Source organism: Mesocricetus auratus, unplaced genomic scaffold (assembly GCF_017639785.1).
Source record: "Mesocricetus auratus isolate SY011 unplaced genomic scaffold, BCM_Maur_2.0 Super-Scaffold_100676, whole genome shotgun sequence".
Lineage (NCBI taxonomy): Eukaryota > Metazoa > Chordata > Mammalia > Rodentia > Cricetidae > Mesocricetus > Mesocricetus auratus.
Genome location: NW_024429266.1, coordinates 187,397,210 through 187,423,698, shown reverse-complemented (window position 1 = coordinate 187,423,698; position 26,489 = coordinate 187,397,210). Strand labels below are relative to the sequence as shown.

Below are 26,489 nucleotides of genomic sequence, written 5' to 3'. Positions count from 1 at the left end.
TATGTTGCTTAGTGGGTTTTCATGGTAAGACTCACACCCCATCCTGTGTGTTAATACAGGCTCAAAATGGATCACAGACCCAAACATGAAGCACAGACCTTAAATCTATTTGAAGAAAAAAGTGAAAAATATCTTTATGAATGAGAGAGCTTGTCTTAGACAAATATTTCTTGGTTACAATTCCAAAAGCTTTACCCATACACCAGAAAAATAAATTAGATTAAATGCAATGAGCACTCTGCTATGGTCCCTAAAAGGACATAGAAAGGACCACAGTGGGCTAGCAGCCTCTCCCCCACTGTGTGTCTCTGTCTTTCTATTTGTCTCTGTATGTGTCTCTCTGTCTCTGTCTCTCTCAGAAGAAATTGGACCTACAATGTACTAAGAGTTTAAAAAACTCAATATTTAATTAGATGTGTAATTGTGTATTTGAAAGTTCTGTGTATATTGCTATCCTTGTGCAATTGTTTGCATTTCCCAATTGCTGATACCCAAAAATGGAATTTATTTTTCCCCTTGACATATTTTCCTACAACACTGCAAACACTTACATTATTTTTAGATCCCTTTTAATAGAATTCTTAGAAATATATGTGTAGATATATCCATGTTGTCTGAATACCAATAGTCCCTATTGTCCTTGCTAGGACCCCCAGAGTCACAGTAGAATATTGAATAGACACCCTTTCCCATTTCTGGGTCCCCATTATCTTGAAATTGATGTTCTGATATTTATATTCTCAGGTAAAAAGCTCCATGGAAAATGTCTCAGAACCATCTCCACTGAGTCTCCTGTTAAGCTTTACTGCTGCTATGCAGTGATCATGGTCCTCACTGTAGCTGTAGTTGCACTTTCTGTTGCTTTGTCATTGTCGGGTAAGTGACTTGTTCTCCAAATTGGGCAGCATTTTCTACACATGTACGTTGTCAGCAAATATTTACCGACCACTATGAGTCAGGCACTGTGTGAGGGCTCGAGACAAAACACACTGGAAATTTCTTTTCTCTGGGAACTTAAGGTCTAGCAGGAAGAAGCCATGAAGGGACAGCACAGGCTGTGGTGTGCACAGGAGACCAGGCTCAGCATCCCTGGGAAGATGACATTCAGCAACCTCTAGAGAGTGATGCAGGAGACATACGTCTACCTGTGGGGACTATTCAACACAGAGAAAAAGGAGAGGAAAACTTGAAAAGAGACTCTCAAGGAGATTGCCACAGCAATGGGGAGTGAGAACAGTAAAGATTAATAAGGTTGAGGAAGATACAGAAGTCCCACTCCATGACCCATGGTTTCAGTTAATATCCTCAGACAATGTCTGACAATATTAAATAGAAAGTTTCAGAAGATGTGATTCCTAAGCTTTTAGATATAGACTGCTCTGAATACTGGAATAAAATATTGTGCAACTTTACTGCCATAGCTGAAGGAAATGTGTCCATGATAATATATATATATATATATATATGTGTGTGTATGAATAAATAGATATAAGTATAAATATAGATATATTGTTTTTCTGAGACAGGGCCTCCGTATGTTGTCCTGGCTGTCTTGAAAGTCACTATATAGACCAACTGGCCTTGAACTTGGGGATCCATCTGTCTTTCCTCCCAAGTGCTGGGATTAAAGGTGTGTACTACCACCACCCAATATTGTATTATAAAAATCAACTTTAATCAAGCCAAAAATAATACATACATATCTAAACAGGAAAAGCATCTGCAACAAGTCTTAGTCACTGATACCTAAACCACTGTGTAGCTCTGAAGAGTCAAATAAAAAAGTGACAGTCAACCTCACTTCCATTGCATTTGTTTCTTTCACTGAAGCCTCATGTTACTGGGTGTATGAACTGGGACAACTACAACAATTCTCATCCACTAAAAATAACTGGGGAGTCATCTTGGGTATTTAATATTTCTAATCAAATCATTTATTTCTTGGGCTCAATAGAGCAGTGACACAGCAGCAGTTTCATTCTGACCTGCTGAAGAAGGGAAAGTAAAAGGGATGATAGAAAATGTCTATTATTCTTCTAAACTGTCCTCTGAACCCTTGCTGCATTCAGAGCTACTTACCCACATATTCTTGCACAGACACACACACACACAGACACACACACACACACACAAATACACACACACAAATACATGTAGACTTACACACACAGCACTTTATTACAGTGGGCTCATAAGTGAACACACCACACAGCCCCATTGGCATAGCCACTCCAACATTTGTCAAGTCCCAAACCCTGTGTATCTGATGGAACTTCCACACAGCTGGAACAGCCTCTCTGAAGCCATGGAGCTTTGGTTATGGTTTTATACCTTCACTGTGGATCACATCTTTATGCACTTATCTGCCACAGGAAAGAAAAGTTATGGCAGAGTTAAAACTAGGAAGCAATGCCATTTATAGCTCTTTTTTGACAACTTATGGGCCCTTTGCTACACCCTGTTGTTCCCCATGGAATTACATTGCTCCTCCTTGTTCTCATTCCTATGTGTTACACCATGCGTACACTCACAGCGGTTTACACCATACATTACAGACTCAATATTACAATTTGCCAGGCCACCCACATTGCTAAAAGTTTCATTATTCACTTACTGCTGAATAACATGTAACACACTTTCATTATCTGTCTATCAGTTGATGGGCATATAGGTCAGGTCCAGTTCCTTACGATTTGTAAATAGAGGAGCAATAACCATGGATGTACAAGTATCTCTTTTGTAGGATGTGGAATTCTCTTCTTACATACCCAAGAGTAACAGCCTGGGTCACATGACAGGGCGTGAAGAGTTTTGTGGGTCTCACCCTTACACTCACTGGTTACGGTGTCTTTAGTCTCAGGACTCACAAGCCACAGCCAGCAGGATTATTACAATATCCACACAAATATAGTCCACAGAGTGAGATCCAGTCCAGGTAGGGGAACATAGTGTGATTCTGTTTCAAAACACAAAATACAAAGTAGAAAAACAAAACACTTCCTCAGAGTTGATTGTAAGGACCTGGATTGGGGACCACCATACTAGGGCTGGTCTCCTAGAGATCAGTTATGAAACAGTAGTCCAAGTTCACCCCCACCATTGATATTTAGATGCTAGCCAAAGTGACCAGACATGGAAATATTCTTATTATATTTCATTATACTGTTTACATTTTAGTGAGATTAGTCACTGAGAACTGTGCCACCTGCTATGCCACCTGCCCAAAAAACTGGATTGGATTTGGAAGCAAATGTTTTTATTTTTCTGAAGACATGAGAAACTGGACACTCAGCCAGACCTACTGCATGGCACTAGAGGCCCACCTAGCTGGATTTGAGAGCCTAGAGGAGCTGGTAAGAAGGATCAGGATTGGTTTGTGGTTTGTTCTGTTGAATGTGTATTGCCTGGAGATGGCGATCTTAAAGCTGAAGCATGAGGAAGAAGCCCATGCCAGACCGATGGGGTATGCAGGGCATATGGGTAGCACATTGGTACACACCATTTTCTAGTGTTATTGCTTCTGGTTGTAGCCCTGAGACATTCCAGAATCATGCTCTCATGTAGTGCTCATAGTAAAACATTCAAGGGGAAACATAAAATGTACCAAGATAACTTGTGGTCATATACATTTTCCTCTGAGAACTTGCATGTTGTATACAAAAATGGCATCTCTTAAAAACTCCAAGGATGTTCTTAATCAGCTGCACCGGGATGGCCAGTCATCAGTGTACTTTAGATTATGCATATAAAATGCATCCGCTGGGAACTGAGGGTTATCATGGCTAAAAAACCAATGACCCTCAGCTGCCATCCCTAGAAGAGGCTGTAGGTAGGAGACACTCAAAGGTCATCTGAAGCTGAGAGACATGTGTATTTTCTTTCTGTGTTTTATGACAGAATTTCCTGAAGAGATACAAAGGGCCTTCTGACCACTGGATTGGCCTGCACAGAGACTCACCACAGCATCCTTGGAGGTGGACAGACGACATTGAATATAACAAGTTGTATGTTTTCACAACACTTTTCATTCTTCTGTGTAAATCTCTCTCTCTGTCTCTCTCTCTGTCTCTCTGTCCCTCTCTCTCTCTCTCTCTCTCTCTCTCTCTCTCTCTCTCTGTGTGTGTGTGTGTGTGTGTGTGTGTGTGTGTGTGTGTGTGTGTGTGTGTGTAAGAGATGAATGGCTGTGTCATTTGAAGCCAACTATACTGGGAAGGAAATAACTTAATAACTTAAACCTTCCAAGTGGAGCTGTGACTCAGAGGCAGGGTGTGTGCTTATATGCAGAACCAATTCCCAGTAAACTCTTTACACATGTAACTCCTTTGGATGTTCTCCCATTTATTGGTTATCATTTCCAAAGCGTTCACTTAGTGTGATTTCACTTGAATCTTATCATGATGATGGCATCTGGGGTAAATGTGGTCTGCTCCATCACCAATTGAAAATTCTTCCTTAATGAGAAACACCCTTGTCATATGTAGACAGACCCTAGAATGGGCAGTGAAGGCATTGAAACCCAAGGAAACCACTGCAGAGCTCCTGGGGTAAGACTAGTCAGTTCACTGCGTGCACAGCTGCACATCTCACAGAAGCAGAGACTCCAGGGTCACTGCGAACCTCCTCTAAAGTCTCATCATCAAGGAACTCTTTGTGACGTGAAATGTAAATGACCCAGAGGCAGATATTAGGGTTCAAACTTTAAATTAATGATTAGGGAAGCAAAGCAGCCAGCCAATAGATTCTTACTTCTGACTCAGGCTGAATGGGCTGACCCTGTCTCCATGAGCTCCTACCAAGCTTCAGATGGTAACCTTTTTTCTGGATGGCTGCAGAACGAATGTGTCTATTCAGTGTGGCTGGAGAATGAATGCCTCCTGCTGAATACTGAAGACCTTGCTTCTGTCTTTACACCTCTCTAGAGCTGGGATTAAAGGTGTGTGAGTTGTTACTCCTTTAGACTGATTCAATCTCTTGTAAACCTGGGCACCCTTGAACTCAGAGAGATCTGATAACCTCTTAATCTTGGGTCCTAGGATTAAAGGTGTGTGCCTGGCTTCTAAGGCTTGTGTCTGATTTCACTTTCTGAATCCTCAGGCAAGCTTTTAAAAAAGCATAAATAATCACTACAGCTCTTGGAAGTGAGATTAGCCATTTGGAATGGAGCCATTCTCTGGAACCACAAAACACAGACCCAGTCACATAACCATTAAAGACCTTTCAGAATTTCTCTAAGAAGGAGGTTTTCTCCCACCTTTATATATGTGTAAAATGCTTTGAGATAGAATAAAAAGTTACCCTCAGTGAAGCCACACCTTGCAGTAGGCCATTTGAGCTTGGCAGTAAGCACCAGCCAAATGCTTTGTACACACTTTACAGGGTCAACACTGACAAAAGACAAAGATGTGTTGCTCAAATTGAAATCTGAGTATGTAAAAGATGGTAGGTGCAAAACCAGTTCAGGTGTTTGAATGCAATGTTGGCCTGTGCAGAATTTTTCATTTGTTTGTTTGTTTGTTTTCCTTCAGCGTTCCCACCAGAGGAAAAGGAGAATGTGGCTACCTGAGTGACATGGGGATCAGCAGTGCAAGGGACTACACACACAGGAAGTGGATTTGTAGCAAGTCCAAGACATATTTTACAGGTCCCAAAGATTTCAAATCGAGGGTAGGAATTGCATAGCATTGGTTATCAAAGATACTCTGTGACCTGTTATCTGCAGTTGCTGCTCCACTCCTGATCTGCTAACATTATCATCAAAATCCACCAATAATATGTGTTGACACTGAAGTTGAAAACTCACTTAGAGGAGCACAGACATAGGAAATTGGAAGAACACAGATGATTGTAAATTAAATAGGTGTTTGGGTATGAGTTAGTACTCATATCTTAAACCTAAAGAACAGTCTTGTCTGTATCAGTAACCTCTACTTTTATGATCCTATCTGATTTTTTTCCATTGGTCCTTGCTTTAAAGGCATGGAAACTAAAAATGTGGGGTGACTGAAGCCATGAAGATGGTTCAGTAATCACAAGAAAGATCATAATTGGTCTGAGGCCTCCAAATATTTTGTAAACATTACCATCATTCTTTTACAGAATTCAGTGACCAACATGAAGGGAGATCTAGACAGGATCAAAACCAGTGCCGTACTCTCTGTGATCCAATACCATTGTCCAAAAGGTTTTATACTTTTCCTCTCGGTGTTGTTATTTTTTAATTAAAATAGACTAAAGTCTGTTATAAGCAAATGTCATTTTATTTCCCTAATTTAACTTTTTTGAGAGTTTCATATATGAGTATGCCCTTTGAATTTTATTCCTTATCAGGCACTTTTCATATCAGGTCACAGTTAGTTACTGAACCTCCTTCAAAGCAACTGTCTACAGATGTGTGAATTTTAGGAGCAAAGCATTTAAAACTTGTTGTTCATATGCTACACTGTACTGATGAGTCCCAAACAGGACGAAATGACAGGTCACAAGTATCTCTTCTGTTAGCTCTGACTTCTTACTTGATTGACATTTGAATCAATCCTTCTAACCAATGCTACGCAAACACTGCACTACTTATATTTGCCACCAACCCTTTTGTAAATTTAGTTTTGTAGCAAGGCTGCTATGTAATCCTAATCTGGAGATGGCTGAAATAGAGCTATGCATCACCACCTGATACATATATTTATTCTGTATTAAAGTATTTGTTCAGAGCTAGTAATTAGCCTCTGAAGGCAAAGGCACCTATGACTAAGACTAATTACCTGAGCTTAACACCTGAACCCTGTGTTGGAAGTAGAAAACTATCCACAGCAAGTTGTCTGTGACCCTCAAACTTGTGCTATGTGTATAAACATGAACAAATAAGTAATGAAATAAAATTTTAAAGTTCATTTTTTGTAGTGGAATGATTATATTGAGTTTGTATTTTATCATTTTCTTTCTTTCTTTTGATTGTTTCTTTGTTTTTCTTTTTGTTTGTTTGTTTTTCAGGACAGGATTTCTCTGTGTAGCCTTGGCTGTCCTTAACCTTCTTTATAGACCACTTGGTCTTGAACTCAAATCTGCTTGCCTTTGTCTCTCAAGTGCTGGGTTTATAGGGGTGTGCCACTATCGCTCGGCCTAGACTGTGTTTTTATTTCTTAGATAAATGCAAGCATATCTCATTTAGGAAAATACTTTTCTCAGTGAAGATCCTTCTTCTTTTAGCCTGTTTTGCTTTGCAGTCCATTTTATTCCGAGTAAACAAATAAGAAATACCTATGTGAAATTTACTCCTGTATTCTCAGAGAATAGCACAGTGTGTCAAACACAGGAGTGTTCAAATCATGTATGTAAAGAAGGTGTGTCCTCATGAGTTACTGTGGTATTCCTGTTAGATTATATGTATTATTGGTTGCAGCTAGACCCTGGCACACATGAGAAGAAGCAGCAGCTCTGTACCATGCCTTGTGGCTGGGGTTGGTGCTCAACCAAGCACCTCCAGTGAATCCACCAGGTGGTTGGACACCACAATAGTGATTGAGTAAAGGGTGTTAAAATGGAAAAGAGAGGGGGCCAGAATGGTTCACGGACTGGGGAAATAGGCAGCTCTGAAGAGGTGAGGACAGTAGGGAACAGGTTCATATGAATGACGCCCTAGCCACCCTTGTACAAGGTGATGCATGGGCCTGGGTTATTGCCAAGGGTCATGTCTTGATCTGAGTCTCTGAAGCATCCCAGGAGGCTTGTGCTGATGTCTGTGTCTACTGTCACCACTGAGGGTCATGCAGAGACCTATTGTGTGGGCTGCCACCTGTGGTCATGCTGCCACAGGGTCCATGGTGAGCAGGTGGCCAGCACTGTCACCTGGGGCTATGGTGTCAGCTGGACCAGGGCTGCTGCCAATGACCGTGTCTGACCCTGTGGCACGATCACATCCAGGGTCTGCTTTAATGTCTGAAGCTCTTGATACCGTTGAAGGCCATGTTGATACCAGGGTTCTGGGCTGCTACTTGAAACCATTTTGATATCTGAGGGCCATGCTGCCTCCTGAGCCATACTGATTTGTGTATCCTGTGCTGCCACTGGGGCCATGGTGACATAAAGACCTGAGCTTTTAGCAAGGGCCATGTCTGGGCCCATTGTCCTGCTATGGCTGGGGTCTGTGTTGATGCTCATGGCCTGTGTTTCCATAGGAGTCCCTAGGAACCATGCCTGCTGAAATCTGAGTGCTTTATTGAGCTGGCCCCTCCCTTCACTGACCCTGGGATAGCTGGCCCTGACACTCATTTGATACTATAGCAGGAGAGGTGGCCCCCACAGTCCAGAAATATAACTCCCCCTTTCATCACAGGCTGTACCTCACCTAGGCAACACACTAGAACTTGATCCTGTAGTTGGGGTTGCAGGTGAGCTGGCCCTGAGGGATTAAAAGCCAGAGACCTGATCCCTCCCCCATGTGCCTGCCATGTGGTGGCATGGTTGAGAGAAAGATGTCCTCTCCCCTGCTTATCCTCTATCACCCACAGCAGATGAGAGAGCTGGGCCCAGGGTCATGAGAGTGACTGAACTAATCCTGTGCCTCACCAGCTGCAGCATACAGAACAGCAGGCCCTACACCCTATCTGGGGAGACCACTGTAGATGAACCTGTTGTAGGGGTCACAGGTAAGTCAACTCTGAGGGCATGAGTTCAGGAGAGCTAATTCCACTCTCTCACATGCCTCCTACAGTAATTAGGATAAAGAGCCCTGCTCTTCACCTGGGCAAAACAGTAGAGCTGACCCTTGTGGTGTCAGTGTGGGTAGCCAGCTCTGAGAACCTGAGGGCAGGAGAACTGGTTCCATTCTTTGCTGCAGCCTGCATTGGATGAGCTAGCCTTGGCAATGCTTAAGAACTCACCTCATCAGTAGTAAGAAGGAGAGAAAGCTGATGGGCTGATCTTTTTACCCTAAGGTATTAACTGTCTTTGACCTTGAGGTGTGTTTCTTGAAGCAATAAATAGTTGTGTCCTCTCTTTTAGTTCAATCTGCCAATCTATTTTCTTTGATTGTGGAATGCAAAGCATTGGCTTTCTAGTATCAACTCGAATTATTAATTAAAAGTTGTGTATTACTTTCATCTGATAATGTTGTTTCCCCTCATTTCTTTCTTAACCATTTTCACACATGGTTTCACTCTTCATAGTGGGCTCATGACTGCCTTTGTCTTCATCTTCAAGCTGAAGAGTTACTTTGTATATCTTCTGGGGAACTTTGGTGGTGGGCAAGAATTTCTTTAGATTGTTTTCCTTTTATTTATATTCATCAGCAACAATTTCGGGATTAATGAATACATTAATACCTAGCTTCTTAAATTCTAGAATATCTCATTTTTTTAATCAGGGACATGGGAGAGTGAGGTTGTTTGATGGTCCAATGGATGCATTTTAATTTTTGAGGAGAGGAGCCCAATGTTGTTTTACATGACAGCCATGTTAGCTTCCATTCCCGCCAAGGTGGGCAGTTTTCCTTTGGTCCATATACTCCTCAACTTAGTTAACTCGGGTCTTGTTGTGGCTTCCAGGCATGTAAATTACATCAATTCTTATACCCAGCCCATTTTGCAACACATGGAGGGAGAGACTACTCTTACAGGTTCCAAAGACTTTAATAAATCAGAACATAAGTGAAGTCATTGATGGATCAGGGTTGCAGGACAAGGACCCAGGAACTTTGTTTCCCCTGGCATCCACCAAAAGGGGCAGAAGTCGGGTTTATAAGCCCAAAACCATAAACACACCTGTGCCAAGTTACACTTATTTTTTCACCAATCAGGGATGAGGAGCTTTCCTCAAGTGTTCCATGATGGTCAACTGGCACAGAACGGAAGGCTTTCAGCCCAACCAATCTGATTCATTTGTACCTTCTATTGTTGGGTACAACCAAAATGTGTTAGAGAACTGAGGAGCATAATAGACTATTTCTGTTGTTTAAGGAAGAGGTCGTTCAGCCACAGAAAAGTTCCAGGCTCCACCAAGGCCTGGAGACTAGAATTGTGTTTCGCCCTACAGGTAAAATGGAGTCTTAAGTCAAAATGACAGTACTTAAGACAAGGTGCTTTTGCCTGCTCCCTTCATAATAAATCTGACAGGTGAATGTGTACATCTGTAATAATCTCAATTAGGCCTGATATTTTTAGCTTGTTGAGATACAGTGAGACATGGCTTCCTAGTAGAATTTCACCTTCATAGCTTAAATAGATTTTAGTAGGATCCTATCCAAAAGTAAATTAATTCTTGAACAAAAGTGGCAGAGACAGATTATTTTCTTGGAGGGGGTATCATGGGAAAACATTCCTACCAATGTACCTTTAGGGTTACTGGATTTCAGATCTAAGACCCATGGATGATAAACTGAACCATCAAGAAGGACTCAGTTCCTTCTAAGCAGCATCAGAAGACAGGTACCAACACCATCTCAAGAGGCTGTGTGCACATTGTCAATTATGGTAATAGTCCCCTCTGATTTCTGTCCTGATGGTGTCATTGTTAGCAAGTGACAGCTTCTCCTTTATTCTTGTCTTCTCACAGAAAGAATTCACCCAAGACACAATTTGAGCAAAAGATTTTTAACAAAGCAAAGTAACTCAAAGTGAATGAACACTCCAAACAAGATTGGAGCAGGTTGATCTAAAGGTGGGAGGTAGCTCATTGAGCTCTGAATGATGGAATTTACAGAAATTTCTTATGGTCCTAATTCTACAATGTTATTGTCAATTACCCTCTTGGGAATTTCTTTTCTCCTATGTTAAGGAAATTGTTCCAGAGCCAAGATGTACCTACATTACTTCCTTTCCTGCTCATCAACTTACTCATTGGTGGCATGTGTGGTCATTGGGAAAGTCCCCTGGTACCTTAGTTTCTTACATGGCAGGAGGAGCCCAACTGTAGCTTCAAAGGAACATTGCAATTATCAAGAGACACAGCCACCAATGCACAGCCATGGTCCTCTTGACTCCCTCCCTAGTCAGGAAGTACCCAACTAGAAAAAGGTGGGTGTGCATGTCCTTGCTTCCCTCCTGCTCATATCTGCTTAGCTACATGCTCTTAACAGTCACAGGACCTTTCCAAAACTTTGCTGATGTTAACCATTGATTTATAGTGCTGCTTTGCTCAGATAGGATTTCTTAGAGAAGTTCTTTCTTAAGAATTTTCAAAAATGGATTTACTTTGATGTTTGATATATTGGAACATTATTATCAAAAACAATATAAGTACTTGTTTCTGACAAGTAAGAATATTGAAATTTTGAAAATGCTCGGTGATTAGGAGCATTGCCTGATATTGCAGATGATCCAGATTTGATCCCTACACAAACATTACAGCTTTCAACCATCTAAAGGCCAAGTCCCAGGGGATCCAATGCCCCCCTTCAGGCTTCTAAGTGCACTGCATATGCAAGGTGCACAGACACATATACAAGCAGAACATTTATCCATACAAAATAACAATACTTTATTGAAAAATTATTTTCATTGAAATTTTACTTGGACTTTAGCATATGCTTCAATTTAAGTAATTTAATTGGTCAATGAGTCTCTAAAGCATATAGATGCCTATTTTAATAGAAATTTTAGTATGCCTCCTAATACAGTAAATTAAATTGTATTCTTTTGATTCCCACTAAAAATTTGCCAACTATTTTCAATAAGTGTTGATATACAAGAGATTTATGAGAATAAATGCTTATTTTTTAATTTCTCCAACTGAAGAAGTAAAAATATGTTAATAATTTACTAAAATAACTAAATAGCCTACCTCAGTTTGTGCATGAGCCATAAGCTATAGATAGCTGTGGAAGAAATAAAATGTGAAGCCCTGTGTGATAGTGGGAAGAGTTAAGTCCTTGTCTAAATCCATTTCTGTTGCCATAATAAAAAAAAACTGAAGAAAACAGACCCTCCTGTCTGACAGCTCTGGAGACTGACAAGCTCAGACCCTCCTGTCTGACAGCTCTGGAGACTGACAAGCTCAGACCCTCCTGTCTGACAGCTCTGGAGACTGACAAGCTCAGAACTAGGTGCCACCAGCTCTTCAGGATGTGCTTGTGGATTACAGCAGAGTGGGAAATGTCACAATGACAGAGCTCAGTTTACCTAGAGTTACTCACTATCACAGCATTAGTCAATTATGTATTATGGAGGTGTCCATTAAAGCCAACTCTTCCTTAGCCAACTCTGAGTCTCTGGTGTCAGAGTCAGGAGCAAAGACTTTAATCAAGGTTCTACAGCCCAGATATAAGATAGCTTGGAGCGGGGGGGGCAGAGATAAGGACTTTTTATGCAGTTTTCTGTAGCTCTCTGCAGATAAATGACCCCAGGGGCAGAGATCAACAAAGGTCACACAAGGCCTCCAGTGCCCCTGCTGGCGTGGGTTTCCTCCTATGGAGCATGTGTTTGTGTACATTTACATTTACAGAATAAAGGCATTGCAACTGAGCGACTGTGAGTCACAGAGGTTTTGTAAACCATGCTTTGTGCCACTAACTGTGCCGGGAGGGCCGACAGCCTTGACAGTTCAGTGCATAGATCTGGGGTGGAAGGTAAAGCAATGGAGATGAGCTTTGCAGTCAGGAGTCAGGACACAGGATTTCAGTCATGTTTCAGCTTCTTTTGGCAGATCCAGCGGTTGTCTGCAGAACAGGTGTCAGAAAACACTTCTGTCTTCGAGATAACAGCACAGCTGTCTTCTTTGGCCTTGCCAGTGACCTGTAATCTGAAGAGCAAAGAATAGATGCTCCTAGTTTTCAGGATTTTCTAAAAGTGATCATATCAGCCTTTTTTGAATATGTAAGGATACTGCAGATTACACAGTGTGTAAGGCATAGTAAACACAGTAACAAACATTGTAAACACATATAAACACTAAAGATACTGCCAATAAAAACCTCTAGAATTTTCAGTTGCACCATCATTGGAGAAGAACTAGACCATCAAACATTTTTATCATGATGTATGAAAAGGAGAAGGTGTGAGAATTTGTCATGAAATCTCCTAGATGTACAACTGACATGTCATGTGACCATGTGGAATACTAACATGTCATGTGATCATGTGGAAAGCATCTTCATTGTGCAGAGCTTCAATTTCCTTAATCACATAGCAGAGATGTCACACATCAGGCAGTAGACAGGGTTCCCTCTCAGCTGTCACTTTTCCTTTGTTGATTTCTGCATGGAGCCCTTGGCCTTAGCAGCAAATTTGATGTCACCCTAGTGCCTTTCATGCTAATCAAACTATGAACTTCCCTCAGCTGGACTTCTGTAAATGTCCCATTTTTTTTTTCATTCTTTAGATTCTTTCTTCAATCATCAAGCCAATCTGCTCAAATCAATGACTTCTTTTCCAAAACTCCTTGATAAATTCCCAGGACCTCTCCAGCCAGACTTCTGGTGAGGCTCTAACATTATTTCATTTAATTCCCAAAAATTCCTGCTTACAAAATTTTTACTTCCCCTTGTTTTCCTTGTCTGAAAACAAGGGGTCAGGAAGTTAAGTTAGAGAAGAGACAGGGTGATAAAGGAAGGGTCAGAGAATGTGTAGAAGTCAGACAACAGTTCTAGGGGTTCCTTCCTTTCTACCTTATTTCTGTTATTGTGCTGTGGATTCCAGACTCACTGGTCCAGGTACTTCTGGGTGATTCTCCTGTCCCCTCCTGTCTCTCTGAGGAGAGCTGTGAAACAAATGTGGACTCCTGAATCTGACTACTTATAAGGATTGGGTGGGATGAACTCAAACTGTGATGTTTACACAGCTGGAGATTTTACCCAAAGCCATTCTCTTAGTCCATTTAAAACAAAAACAGGTTTAACTGACTCTCTTTATATTGTAAAAGGACAGCCTCAAAATGTACCTGATCACTGCTGTCTAACCACAGAATCTCTTTATCCAAAGAGTAAAATCACACAGCCACTCAGCTAAATCCTCTGCCTTACATGGATTTCTTCACTTTTCATCATATTTTTAATATGAACCAAAATTAAGTAAGCATTTTATATCATAGTACAATTACACACACACACATATACACAAAAAAATATGAAACCTTACTGTGTGAAATTATTTTTAAACAGCAATGTCTGTATTGATTCTACCTATAGAAATTCATTTCATGACACATCATACTGTTGCTACAATTCTAAAGTACTGCTGAAAAACTTCTGTGTAGAGGTTAAAGAAATGGGTTAGAGGATAAGAGTGCTTACTTCCCATTCAGATGACCCAGGTTCAAGGTCCAGCACCCACTGGGTAGCTCAAAACCATCCGTAACTCCAGTTCCATGAAAACTAATGCCCTTGTCTGGCCACACACATATACTGAGGCACACACACATAAAATAAAACATTATACTTTTTATTTCTATGTGAGTGTGGGAAGAAGAAAAATCTATGAATTCCAAACATACATGTTCCCTATCTTTTAAAATCCCATTGTAAATAAATATACACACATACATTATCATAAAGAGTTGATGTCTGTTTGTACAAGAAAATTTTCAACTTACTTTAGAATTGTCTTTTCAGCCTATTTCAACACTCAAGAATTTATAAAGTAGATCAAAACTACAAAAGTAAATTTTCAGTAATATGGATGTGAATTGGATATTCAGATTAGCTCATTTAATACTCACAGGTCAGGGTTTAAAGTAGAGCCATTGATCCACTTCCACATCTTCTCTGCTGATACATAATGTAGTCCAATAAAAAACTCACGTTCTTTGCTCTTTAAGAAATCCCGGATGAATTTCTATAATCAAAGCATAGTGGGAGACATAATCATCAATCTGTTTATCATGACTGACTTTCTTGTACCAAACTTCTAAAGCACTATGTCTGCTATTGAGCTCCTTCCTAGTTCCCCACCATCATAAGTCTGTCTCCTTTGTAAAATTGTTCTCTATGTATTTCTACTTTTCATTGATTCATCCCATTATTTTTGTTAGTAACTCATAAATCCAATTAGTCTCTTAGGTGATGAACTGTTTAAAATCCAAATCTCCACTTCCTCAATATAGACAGTTGGCTAAAGTCCAGAGACATCAACACAGCTTCAAGAAAGAATAACGTTTAACTGGGCAATTTTATTTAACTGTTTACCAATTCTTCTTCATCTTCAATGAACAACAAAGTGGCTTCTTTCACAGAGCAATCAGTTAGACCTTCAGACCAAGGCCCGGAAGTTTGAGAAATAAATAAGCATTTCTCTCGGTATGAATGCCAGTCTCTCGGGCACTTTAGCATGGCTGATCCCCCTAGAGTAAGAAAGAACACATGTTGATTTCTGCCCTGTTCCTGCTGCACCACTATCAACTCCACACAGTAGCTTCTTCATCAGAGCATGCCAGAACAAGGATAATGCTGTCATGTGTCAAGGAATCCAAAATAATTACAAAGGATTTACTTTATGTTTTTTTTCTATTAAGTAACATCAGCCAAAGTAAATTGTTGAACATGTTCATTAGAATAACCAAATATTCAACTTCTTAATTTGATATTTGCCTATTAAGGATCATTTGCACCAGCAGCCTGAGCAGCATGTCCTGGTACCTAAGATCATAGACTTCAAGGTCACACAGCTTCAGTGAAGGTCCCAGCACCTCCAATTATAAACTGCATGACTCTCCATGAGTTCCTAACATTTTATAGTGTCTTCATGGATGGATGTTTTGAGCATTGAATGAGGTAACTCACAGTACATATCAAAAATCACTTCTTATTCTCAGGAAATTCAAGCCACATAATTACCTGTTGGTTCAGTCCTGTTCTCTTGAGAAGCCACACTGTATTTTGCTATTGGTGGTTTTTGCACTAAGAATCGCACTAATAAATAAGAAAACACACAAAGAGAATCAAATGCTGAAATAAAAGGTGAAATGAGAATTTTATTTCTCTGTTGCAGGATATTTGATCACACTGTGAACTCCAAGATTGCATTATTTAGATAAAAATGAGCCATAGGTCAAGAGAGGCAGCAAGCAACCAGTTGGCTGGGAGCAACCATAGAGAGCGAGGGAAAGTGAGGAGTTAGGAGAGAGAGGGGGATAGGAAGTAGAAGGGAGGAACATCTGGTTAGAGGAAATTTTGTTTCAGATGAGGTAGGAGAAACTGTTTCTAGGACAACGGGCTTTTTCTTTGGTTTGAGAGCATACAAATAATTGTACAGAGTCTTATTGTTAATTATGGCATCTCAGCCTTATCTTAGATTTGTTCCTACATGGTTCTTATAACTTAAATTAATCGATATCTTTTAATCTATATTCTTTTACATGGCTCAGTTACCTTTACTTTGTACTGCCCATCTTGCTTCATTTGTATCTGGCTGGTGACTCTGCCTTTCTTCTTCCATGAGACCTGCCTAACCTCCTCATGCCTAGCTATTGGCAACTCAGCTCTTCATTAAACCAATTACAATGACACATCTTCACTCAGTGTAAAGGAATATTCCACAATATTTCCACCATTTTGTCTAAATAAGAAGGAAAAGTTTTAAATCTAACAGGATGGAACTATAAACAATAAAAACAATTATCAGGTAAGAATTATATTTACAATGCCCAGTCCATTTGTTTTTGGAGAAAATGCCCTATTATCTATCTTATCTTGATGAATTTAAAGTCTTATACCTAAAACATTTTCTATCATAGCTTGTATTACCATCTGAAAACTATCTTTTTAGTCCTCAAAACATTTTCTTTGATAAACAATTTGTTTTTATGCCCCTGAAAAATATATTTTATACCTCTCTTGTGAGTTTCTTTTTTGAATTTGTAACAGAGAAAACTGTGACTCTAACTATGTTGTCTTCAACTCCATCAGAGACCCAAGAAGGATATAATACTACCTTCAGACCATTAAACTTACAAAACTATAGAAATGACAGAAACAACTAGCTGCCTGGACAGTCACCCATGGTTCCTCTGTAGCATTAGAATATCCATCGTTGGCCTATAGGCCTAGAATATTTGACAGACTTTTCTGTGAAGCAAACATTTTTGAAGGACTGTTATACACTGCCTGACAACTTTTGTCCATTTCTTTCTTTTGTTTCCTGCCTAACCAGTCTAGACAGCGTACTCTTAGCAGTCAAGACAAGAGCAGTTTTTTACCCAAATGACCAGCTTTTCCAAAAAGAAAGCAAACTCCATATGAAAGTTCATTTATGCCCATCATTCTTTTGTGAGGTTAGTTGTTGTTGCCAGGAGCAGACATGTCTCATTGTCATGAAAAGCCTAATGTTATTAAAATATTTTAAATGACTTAAATTCTGTAAGTCTTTGAAATGTTGGAAGATCACCTATCTAAAATATAAGTTTGCACGACCTTGAAAACATACCAAATATAACTATAAGTTTGATTGTTATATATTACTAACAATTAAACTGCATTATTTTATTATCCTACATAGCTTTCAAGTACTAAAACTTTACATTACATCTTTAAATAAGCTGCATACCCTGAACAAGAGTAGAAATTATGAACATTATAACTAAAATAAACTTAGATTTGTATCAACATATAAAAATCCATTACCAATGTAAAATACTTGAAGCTAGTGGTTTTTCAAAAGTAGACTCAACAATCTACCTGTTTATCCCATCAGTTCTATAATATACCCATTTTTCCTTTCAGAAAGAGATCTCTTATCTAATCTCCTTTTTTCAAACTTTTTCTGACCATGATCAATAACAACTTGTAGCCAACACCTCTAAGTGATGACAAACATCCATAACCCACCAAATGACCAAATCCCACCTACCCCACCTCTTGAGAATGCAGGCAGTATGTTCTCTAGACTGTGTCCTGTTGGCTAGGGACCCTGAGAAACAAGCTACAGTTTGTTGTCCAGTCTCTGTATAATGGGAAACTACAAAGTTTATCTGAATTCTTGGCTGCAATAGTCTGTAAGGCTGGACTAACTCAGCCAGGAGCCTTGAAGCTGTTCTGGATGTAGAACACTGAAGAAACTGAAACATAGTCACTCTGAAAGGCTGGATCACCTGGGCCATGCATTTCACTGGTGTCTGGTCCCCTTGTTCTGAAAACGCATGAACTTTCAAAGGTAGCATATATATGGTATATGGACTTTGCATTGTACCCAAGCCAGTCAAAGATGAAATTTTGTTTTATGTTTGAGCAGGTAAAATATGCAACACCTGTCTTATAGTTTTTCTAGGTCTATTATGTCTCTAGTCAGGATTTTCAAGGGGCCTCACCCAATCAAACCTGATCCTCTTTAACCTTATATCAACACCTTTCACTTTCTCTGGAATCAAAAGTATAACCTCTTCCTCAAAGCAATACATTTTCTGACTTCCATTTTAAAGTTAAGGTTATCCTAAAGTATCTAGGTTGGTTAAATCTAACAGTCCCTTCCACGCTCCAATGTCTCTCAGGAGCAATCATTTTCTAGTTCCTAGTATTCAAAAAAATTCAAAGCACCATATAAGAGCCAAATACCCTGTGTTATAATATTGTGTGTTTGTGTGTGTGTGTGTCCCTTACTCCTTTTTTAAAATTTTGAAAATTTTTAAACTAAGTTTTTAATGACCGTCTATACCCATTTTCTTTTCTTCCTTCAGCATCCAATCACATGTTTAAACATAATGTACCTTTTTACCTGACTTTACTAAGCACCTGCAGCATTTTTCTGTGTGGGACAAATCCTAAGCAGCTATGGTTACCTACCACACAGCTCAGCTTAGTGCATGGTGCTGGCTCGTCATGCTGGCAGCCTGCTCTAACCCGCAGGCAACAGTCTTTGTATGTTGCCAAGCCTATCCAAGAGACCATGGTCACCACGAACATACATTTAACTCAATATTCTGAACTTTTTTAAAAAAGCTTTCTCAGGCATTATGTGGATATACTTGGCTGGATGTTGAATACCATATGTAACAGGTTTTTTCTTGGGGCTGCTAGGTCACAAATGACAGAGACTTACTGTTAATTATGAAACCTCAGCCTTAGCTTAGGCTTGTTCCTAGCTAGTACTTATAACTTAAACTAACCCATATTTTTAAATCTATTTTATGTGGCTTGGTTACCTTTACTCTGTACTATACATCTTGCTTCATCTGTATCTGACTGGTGGCTCTGCCTATCTTCTTCCCCCTGGGACCTCTCTGTCCCCAGGAGTCCCACTTAATCTCTACCTGTCTAGCTATTTGTCATTCATCTCTTTATTAAACCAATGACAATGTCACATTTTCATACAACATAAAGGAATATTCCAAACAAAAGAATGAGAAGGAAGGTGAGCCAGCTGCTTTCTTTGCCTCCCTGAGCTAGCAGGTTTCACCCCAGCATCTGGCTCCTGAGTCTTTATTGGTAAAATAAAAAAAGGAGAGACTCTGTTGAAATAGCATTTGCCTCACTACATAGAGGTGGCTTAGGTAGTGGCAGAGGTGGGCAGTGGGACATGAAGGCTCCCCCAGACCTCAACAGCAAGGTGATAGCTGTGGAGGTGTAGTCAGAAACTGAGGCATTGGTAAATTCAGGCGCAGCCACTGTGCTGTAGATAAAACAATATTTCTCACTTCAGTAAATCAAGTTATTTTTTTAAAAACCCAAAAATATGGATTAAGGGACAAATGTGGATATGTAAACAAGAAAAGCACAGAGCACTTGGATTCACACAGCTCCAAGACTGTTTATGATCTGATTGACACGTCAGTCTGTGGGTATTGCTGAAACTCTCAGCTTGCTCACAGTCACACCTGAGCTTGCTCATCTTCAATCACACCCATCCCAAGAGAAGGTTTAGAAGGCATGTAATAGATAAATATGGGAGTCTTCTAGTCTTCTCAATTTTTGTCATATTTTGTCACATTTGTGACATTTTTCTACAGTTCTAGATATACATATGACACACCTCATAATGTTTCTCAAAAAAATTAAATATGGAAGAATTATGAAGTTTCCACAGTGGACAAGGGTTGTTGTCCTGCAACATTCAATGTCATTGACCTTCCCCTATGCTCAAGGTATCCAAATACTCTGAAGAAGACTAAAGTTCTTGTGGGAAATTATGAAGCAAAAACAATTTCTGCACTTACCTAAGACACTGAGTCCAATCAGGCTCAAGAAAAGAAGGATCAGCCCAGCACAGCTGAGTTTCAGAGCCAACTGATGCCAGTGTGGGCACCGACAGGCACCTAAGAAGTGCAAAGAATACACTTGTTAAATCCACTTGAGTACATCTGAGATAAAAGTCAAAGGTGGCTTTGTTACTACATAAGACCTCCCTTAACTACAAGAACGCTTTCCAATACTCCTAGGGGACTGATTGAAACTGGAGATTGTGCTCCACACTCTGGAACTGTTTTATAATCAGGTACACACACATACACACAGTTTTCCATCTTACCTAAGCCCATACTACATCTGGCGGCTATAGCTTTCACAGTTTCATGTGTGATAGCATAACAAATTTTTCATTTAAATTGCATACTTTTACAATCACCTTTTAAATGAATACATTATGGTTTTTCTTTGGAATGACTGGGCTGTTGCTATCTTTACTTTTGCTTTACTTTTGAGATTTGGGACCATCGCTGAGTGAGTGTTACAAATATTAATGACTAGTGATTCACTCTTGACCTACATGCTGTGGAACCTCATTGTTGCTGCTCAGAGCAGTGTCCAGCTTAAAATATTGATTTACTTAATTCTACAATTTTCTAATTAGTACTTTAAGACAACCATTGACTATAAGCAACAAAAGATACAGACACTGAAATGGCAGATAAGGGGTACTGTGCTTTAACAAGACATACATTATGTCTATAACACATAAAGGGCACTGTGCTGTAACATGACATACACTATGTTTATAGCAGATAAGGGGTACTGTGGTGTAACATTGTGGGAGTCTCTGTGAACACCACGACTAGCAGTGTAACTATATACTGGAGGCAAGAAGACAGTTCAAATCAACATGACTAAGTAGCCAGTGTTGGTTTAAGCTTCTGGATTCTGACCCCAACTAGTGTACTTTAGGCATATCTAAGCACAGTATGAGCTATGGAAACTTCTCTGGTGATAACTAACTCAATCCCATGAACAAAATAAAGCTTAGGCTATACTACATAGACTCTTTACAAAGAACATGTGACACCTTCCATAAAGGTAGATTCTATAGATTGACAAGCTCATGATAAGTGTCTGGGAGATGACTCACTGTGGTCTCAGCCACACGGATAGTGCAAACGTCACCAGGGTATTAGCCATGTCCACACCCTCTGATTATGCATCCCCTTCTTTGAAGAAGCAATCCAGTGTATTGAACATTCCTGGTTTACACAGTGCTTATTTGTGAGTACAAGGACCTCCATGCTTCCTATATAACATGGTATACATTATGTCTACTACACTGCAATGACTATACACCATCTTTAATATCTCTGCTTTCCTTGGTAACTATGTCAACAGTGGACGTCTTCTGTTTATTAGATAGTGAAATATACTAATTTTTGAAATGTGTTCATCAAGTATATCTTTGTCAATTTAACTTTCTTCTAGACATTTAAAAATGTGAATTTCATATGGAATGTAATTATAGATTTTTATAAAGATATGGAGAAACATTGGTTGGATTTTAATCTCTAATATAATCATGATCTCCTGTTTGCTCTCATTTAATTTCAAACAGTTCCATGTGTTATCATTTCATTAATTGTTTCTAGATTTAATTATTAGAACCAAGTACCATACCATCCTGAGTGAAGTTTTCCTAGTTGCTTCCTGTTTTGCTTTGTTCTGCTTCTGAGATTGGGTTTCTTCATAAACTCCCCTGTGGTTGAGATGGCTTTGAACTCCTGGCACTCCTGTCTCCACTTCTCAAGTACTGGCATTACAGCTGTGCCCCACCATACATGGCTAGAATTTCTTAATTTCTACAGGTACAGATTTATTCCTGGTTTTGTTAGTTTCCTGCTGCTTCTAAATACTTCCTCTTATTACTGACAGCATGCTTTGAGTTAAATGGTAATGTTGTGGAATATTTTAATCACACTCTGACACTCCCAATTCTTGTCAGTAAGGTTTAACTTTGAATCAGGGGGTAGAGCCAGTGGCTAGCTGACCAGAATTGGCAATAGAGAAATCCAGATTCAGAAAGACAAAGACACTATGTTCACTCATAATTGGATATTAGTTGTAAAGCAAAGGATAACCAGACTGCAGTCTACAAAGAAGGAGGATCGTAAGAGAGACACATGGATCAGCCTGAGCAGGGAAATTATATGGGATCTACTAAGTAAACTTGGGGTGTTGGTGTTAAGTAGAAGGAGGATGAGAACATGAGGTAATGGAATTGTCTGTGGGGATGCAGTGGAAGAGCAATGAAAGAGATATCTTAACAGAGAGAGCCACTGTGGAAGAAACCTAGTGCTAGGGTAACTCCCAAGAATCCACGAGGATGACTTCAGCTAAGACTCCTAACAATAGTGGAGAGTACGCCAGAACTGACCTACCCCTGTAGTCAGATTGGTGAATACCCCACCTATCATAAAAGAACCTTCATTCAGTAACTAATGGAACCAGATGCAGAGATTCACAACCAAGCACCAGGCCGAGCTCCAGGAATGCAACTGAAGAGAGGGAGGAGAGAATATATGGGCAGGGAGGTCAAGATCATGATGGAGAAATTTACAGAGACTGATCTGTAGAACTGTGGAAGATCTGAAGAACTGAAACTTAATAGGAGAATCTGTGTTCAGGTTTCAACCAAACTCGCAGAAACTCATGAACTCTAGACCTATAGCTGTGGAGACTACAGGGGGACTTAACTAGAGCCTCCCTATGAGAGAGAGAGTTGTAAAGCCTGAACTATCAGTGAGGAACCTGGTAATAAGACCACAATATATGAGAAAACTTGTTGGAGCCCATTCTTAGGGTGAGATGCCATGCTCAGTGGCAGTAAGACCACAATATAATATGGTACATGACCTAACTAGTTGGAACCCATTCCCTATAGTGGGATGCCATGCTCGGTCTTAATGCATGGGAGAGGGGCCTGGACCTGCCTCAACCTATTGTGTCAGACTTTGTTGACTTCTCATGGGAGACCTTATCTGTGAGGAGGAATGGACTGGTGATGGGCTTCAGGGAAGGAAAGAGGGGGGTTGAAGAATGGGTGAGAGGGAGAACTCTGATTGGAATGCAAAATGAATTTTAAAAGAATAAAGAAATTATTTTTTAAACTGAAATATAATGGGAATTCTAACTCTGGAAATTATTCAGATGCCAAGAGGACAAATAAAGTCACTTACCTGAGGAAAGAGATGAGGGTGTGCTAAATGTCTTTACATTGCCATAGACTCTTGATGAGTCCATTTTAGACACAAGAAGTGAACTATGAACAGTGACAAGCTCTGTGAGACAAAAGGAAATATGCTATGAACACTCTGTTGTCTGCGTCCACAACCAACCACACATGTTGCTGAAATAATTGGGAGCATGTGGGGAAGGGAGAGGGAATTAGGAGTAAGAGAAGGGGAGAAGATAAGGGAAGAGGAGGACATGAGGAAGCAGGAAGACTAAGTCAGAGGAAGACTAGAGGAGAACAAGAAAAGAGATACCTTAATAAGAGGAGTCATTATAGATGTAAAGAGAAATCTGGCACTAGGGAAATGTCCAGAGATCTACAATGATGACCCCCAATTAACAGTCTAAGCAATAGTGGAGAGGGAACCTTGAATGCCCTTCTCCAATAATGAGATTGATGAATACCTTAAATGCCATCCTAGGGCCTTCATCCAGTAGCTGATGGAAGCAGAAGCAAACACCTACAGCTAAACACTGAGCTGACCTCCTGGAATCCAGTTGCAGAAAGGGAGGAGTGATAAGCAAGGGGGTTAAGACAAGACTAGAGAAATCCACAGAAACAGCTGACCTGAACAAGGGGGACCTCATGAACTCCACACAGATAGGTGGGAAACCAGCATAGTACTGTTCTAGACCCACTGAATGTGGATGTCAGTTGGAAGTCTGGGCAATCAATGGGGCCTCTGGTAGTGAATCAGTATTTATTCCTAGTACACAAATGGAATTGGGAGCCAACTCCACACAGAGGGATACTCTCTCAGCCTGGACACAGAGGGAAGGGACTAGGCCCTGCTCCAAATGATATGACAGACTTTGAAGATCCCCCATGGAAGGCCTCACCCTCCCTGGGGAGCAAAAAGTTGATGGGATAAGGGTCAGTGGGGGGCAGGAGAGGAGGAGATGGAGAGGGTACTGGGATTGACATGCAAAACATGCTTGTTTCTAATTTAAATTTTAAAAAATACACACACAAAAAAATAGAAAAACAACAGAAACTGTCTTTGAAAAAAGAATAAATGATTTTTTAAACTGAAATATAATGAGAATCTTAACTCTAGAAGATATTCAAATGCCAAAAGGAGAAAAAAAGTCACTTACCTGAGGGAAGAAATGAGAGTGATACAGGCTTGTACTCTGGGGTCCTAGATGTCTTCAAACTGCCATAGACTCTTGATGAATCCATTGTAGACAAAAGATGTGAACTGTGAACAGTGACCAGCTCTGTGAGGTGAAAGGAAATCCGGTATGAACACTCTGTTCTCTTCGTCCACACCCACCCACACTTGTAGTTAAGGGTTTTACCACAGGTACCCACTATGACCACAGAGTTTCCACATTCTTATCTTTAAAACAGAAGATGTAACACGTGATCTATTCTGAATTTTTTGTTCTTCTTCCTCTAATCATCTGTTTTGAGTTAAAAGCAGAGGTAAAACAAAGAAATCACTATTGAACAAAAATCTGAGGAATCATCCCCACCACACTCACAGGAAATATACTGTGCCATGTTGTGAAAATAAAAATATGTGAAAGCCCCTGCTGCTATTTGACTTGAATTGAAGTTATAAAATCCTCCTGAAACATTCATGCTGTGAAGGAAGCTGTGAAATACAGAAATAAAATATTAATGTGGATTTTTTAAAAAAATAATTAACAAAACAATGACTGACACAGTAAGAATAGTAATGAGGAGGGAGCCACACATGTCTTTCAGCATTGTCCTGAAAGTCCATACAGGTACAGCGATGTTCACCTGAGTCAAGGACTTCATCTCTCAGAGATACAGAGAGTGAAGGACTTAGGTTTATGGGATGTGCTAATCCCTCCAAGGGTTTTCAGGCCTAGAGTCTTAGCCCAACTACTACAAACTCCAAGTTAGGCATTCTAATGTCACAAGTGAAAAAAAGAAGAACAAAATCAGGGCTACTGTAGCATCATTTTCTGTGGTCAGAGTGGAATTGTACCAAGCCCTCACAACTAAATGACAGTGGCATCAGAAGACAGGAGATGCACACTCACAGTATGGGGAGCACTCTGGTGCCCCAAGAACACTGACTATGAGGAGGAAGTGAGAGTAAGCATATGTTAGGGTTATGCTTCTTCTTTTGTTAAGATAGTGTAACATTACATGGGGAATGTGTGAATAAGCATTCCAAGTATGAAGTTTGTTCATGGAGCATACTTTAATACCTTCATCCAATAAAAGCTGTGGGGATAAATTGGAAATATCAATACACTGAAGAGAAGTCTGATGCTCTAAGCAGAAGATTCAAATAATGCTGTGAGAACAATGAAGTTTACCTGTTTGTGGCTACTAGAAGTTGCAATAGCTCTACTAAGAATAGCAGAATTGAGGTGAGATTTCTAGTAAAGACGCTGACAAATGTTTTTATGCCGTAAAGTGTGAACTAAATGGAAAAAACAACCAGAAGCTACCATCATTTGTCCACATGAGTGTAAAGCAAACTGACCACTTGTCAATTACAGAATATCAGAAGAAACACCAAGTACCGTGTAGTTATGTAGCCATCATAGCACAAAAAAAATAAAAGCCTCCTGAGAATGCACTCCTAGACAATTTAGCTGTGCTAATTGTAACGTGCATTCTCCCACCAACCTGGTCCCAGAGACATGTCAGTCCCAAATGAACATGCAGGATGCTGTATTAATTATGAAACTGTTGGCTGTTTGTAATGGTTTCTTGTTGGCTAGCTCTGACTCAATTTAAAAACCCATAACTGCTAATCTGAGTATTTCCACATGGTCTTCTCTTACCAGAGAAAGGGTCCAGACCTCTTACTTCTCTCACGAATTACATGGTGACTGACTGTGCCTCTCTTTCCCAGAATCCTCCTCAACTCCTAGTCCCACCTATTTTGCTTCCCTATTGTTCAACAGTGCTTTATTCATTAACCAATAAGACAAACATTTACACAGAAGGACTTCTCCCATCATCTCCTCTTTTTTGTCTGAATAAAAAGAAAGGTTTTAACTTTAACATAGCAAAATCTAAGCAAGAACTTTAAATACAATATTTAGTCCATTAGTGTTAGCAAGATTTAAAGAAAGTATCATCTATCCTGTCTTTGTGAGTCTAAAGTCTTATACGTAGCTTATCTTTTATTATAACCAAGGAAAACTGTAACTATCT

General features: G+C 39.9%; 2 protein-coding genes across 3 annotated transcripts; one reads left to right on the top strand and one right to left on the bottom strand.

Moving 5' to 3' along the window:
- Positions 1-647: 647 nt before the first annotated feature.
- Positions 648-7,253, top strand: LOC121136555 (C-type lectin domain family 2 member H-like; the record flags this gene model as incomplete). Its single annotated transcript, XM_040737101.1, has 5 exons — positions 648-876; positions 3,178-3,353; positions 3,898-4,004; positions 5,526-5,664; positions 6,988-7,253. Coding segments are annotated over 5 exons (687 nt in total), but the record flags the coding sequence as incomplete, so codon positions are not given.
- A 2,351-nt stretch (positions 7,254-9,604) lies between these two features.
- Positions 9,605-24,579, bottom strand: LOC101839334 (killer cell lectin-like receptor subfamily B member 1F). 2 transcript variants are annotated; one of them, XM_021235299.2, is made up of 7 exons: positions 24,437-24,560; positions 23,284-23,385; positions 20,068-20,166; positions 15,758-15,832; positions 15,110-15,264; positions 14,644-14,759; positions 9,605-12,729 (listed from the first exon to the last, which is right to left on the bottom strand). In XM_021235299.2, exons 1-7 carry the CDS (start codon positions 24,519-24,521, stop codon positions 12,606-12,608), a joined length of 756 nt encoding a protein of 251 aa, XP_021090958.1. In that variant the 5' UTR covers positions 24,522-24,560; the 3' UTR covers positions 9,605-12,605. The 2 variants fall into 2 exon arrangements, with proteins under 2 accessions (XP_021090958.1, XP_005084141.1); XM_005084084.4 differs by lacking the exon at positions 23,284-23,385 and having other exon boundaries at positions 24,437-24,579.
- Positions 24,580-26,489: the final 1,910 nt, after the last annotated feature.

Bases quoted from the DNA above. Each gene is read 5' to 3' on its own strand.
- LOC101839334 (XM_021235299.2), bottom strand. From the start codon at position 24,521: ATGGATTCATCAAGAGTCTATGGCAGTTTGAAGACATCTAGGACCCCA. The intron at 23,386-24,436 runs GTAAGTGACTTT...TTTGTCTCACAG, and splicing joins ACTCTCATTTCTTCCCTCAG to AGCTTGTCACTGTTCATAGT. The intron at 12,730-14,643 runs GTGAGTATTAAA...TTTGCTCTTCAG, and splicing joins TCTACTTTAAACCCTGACCT to ATTACAGGTCACTGGCAAGG.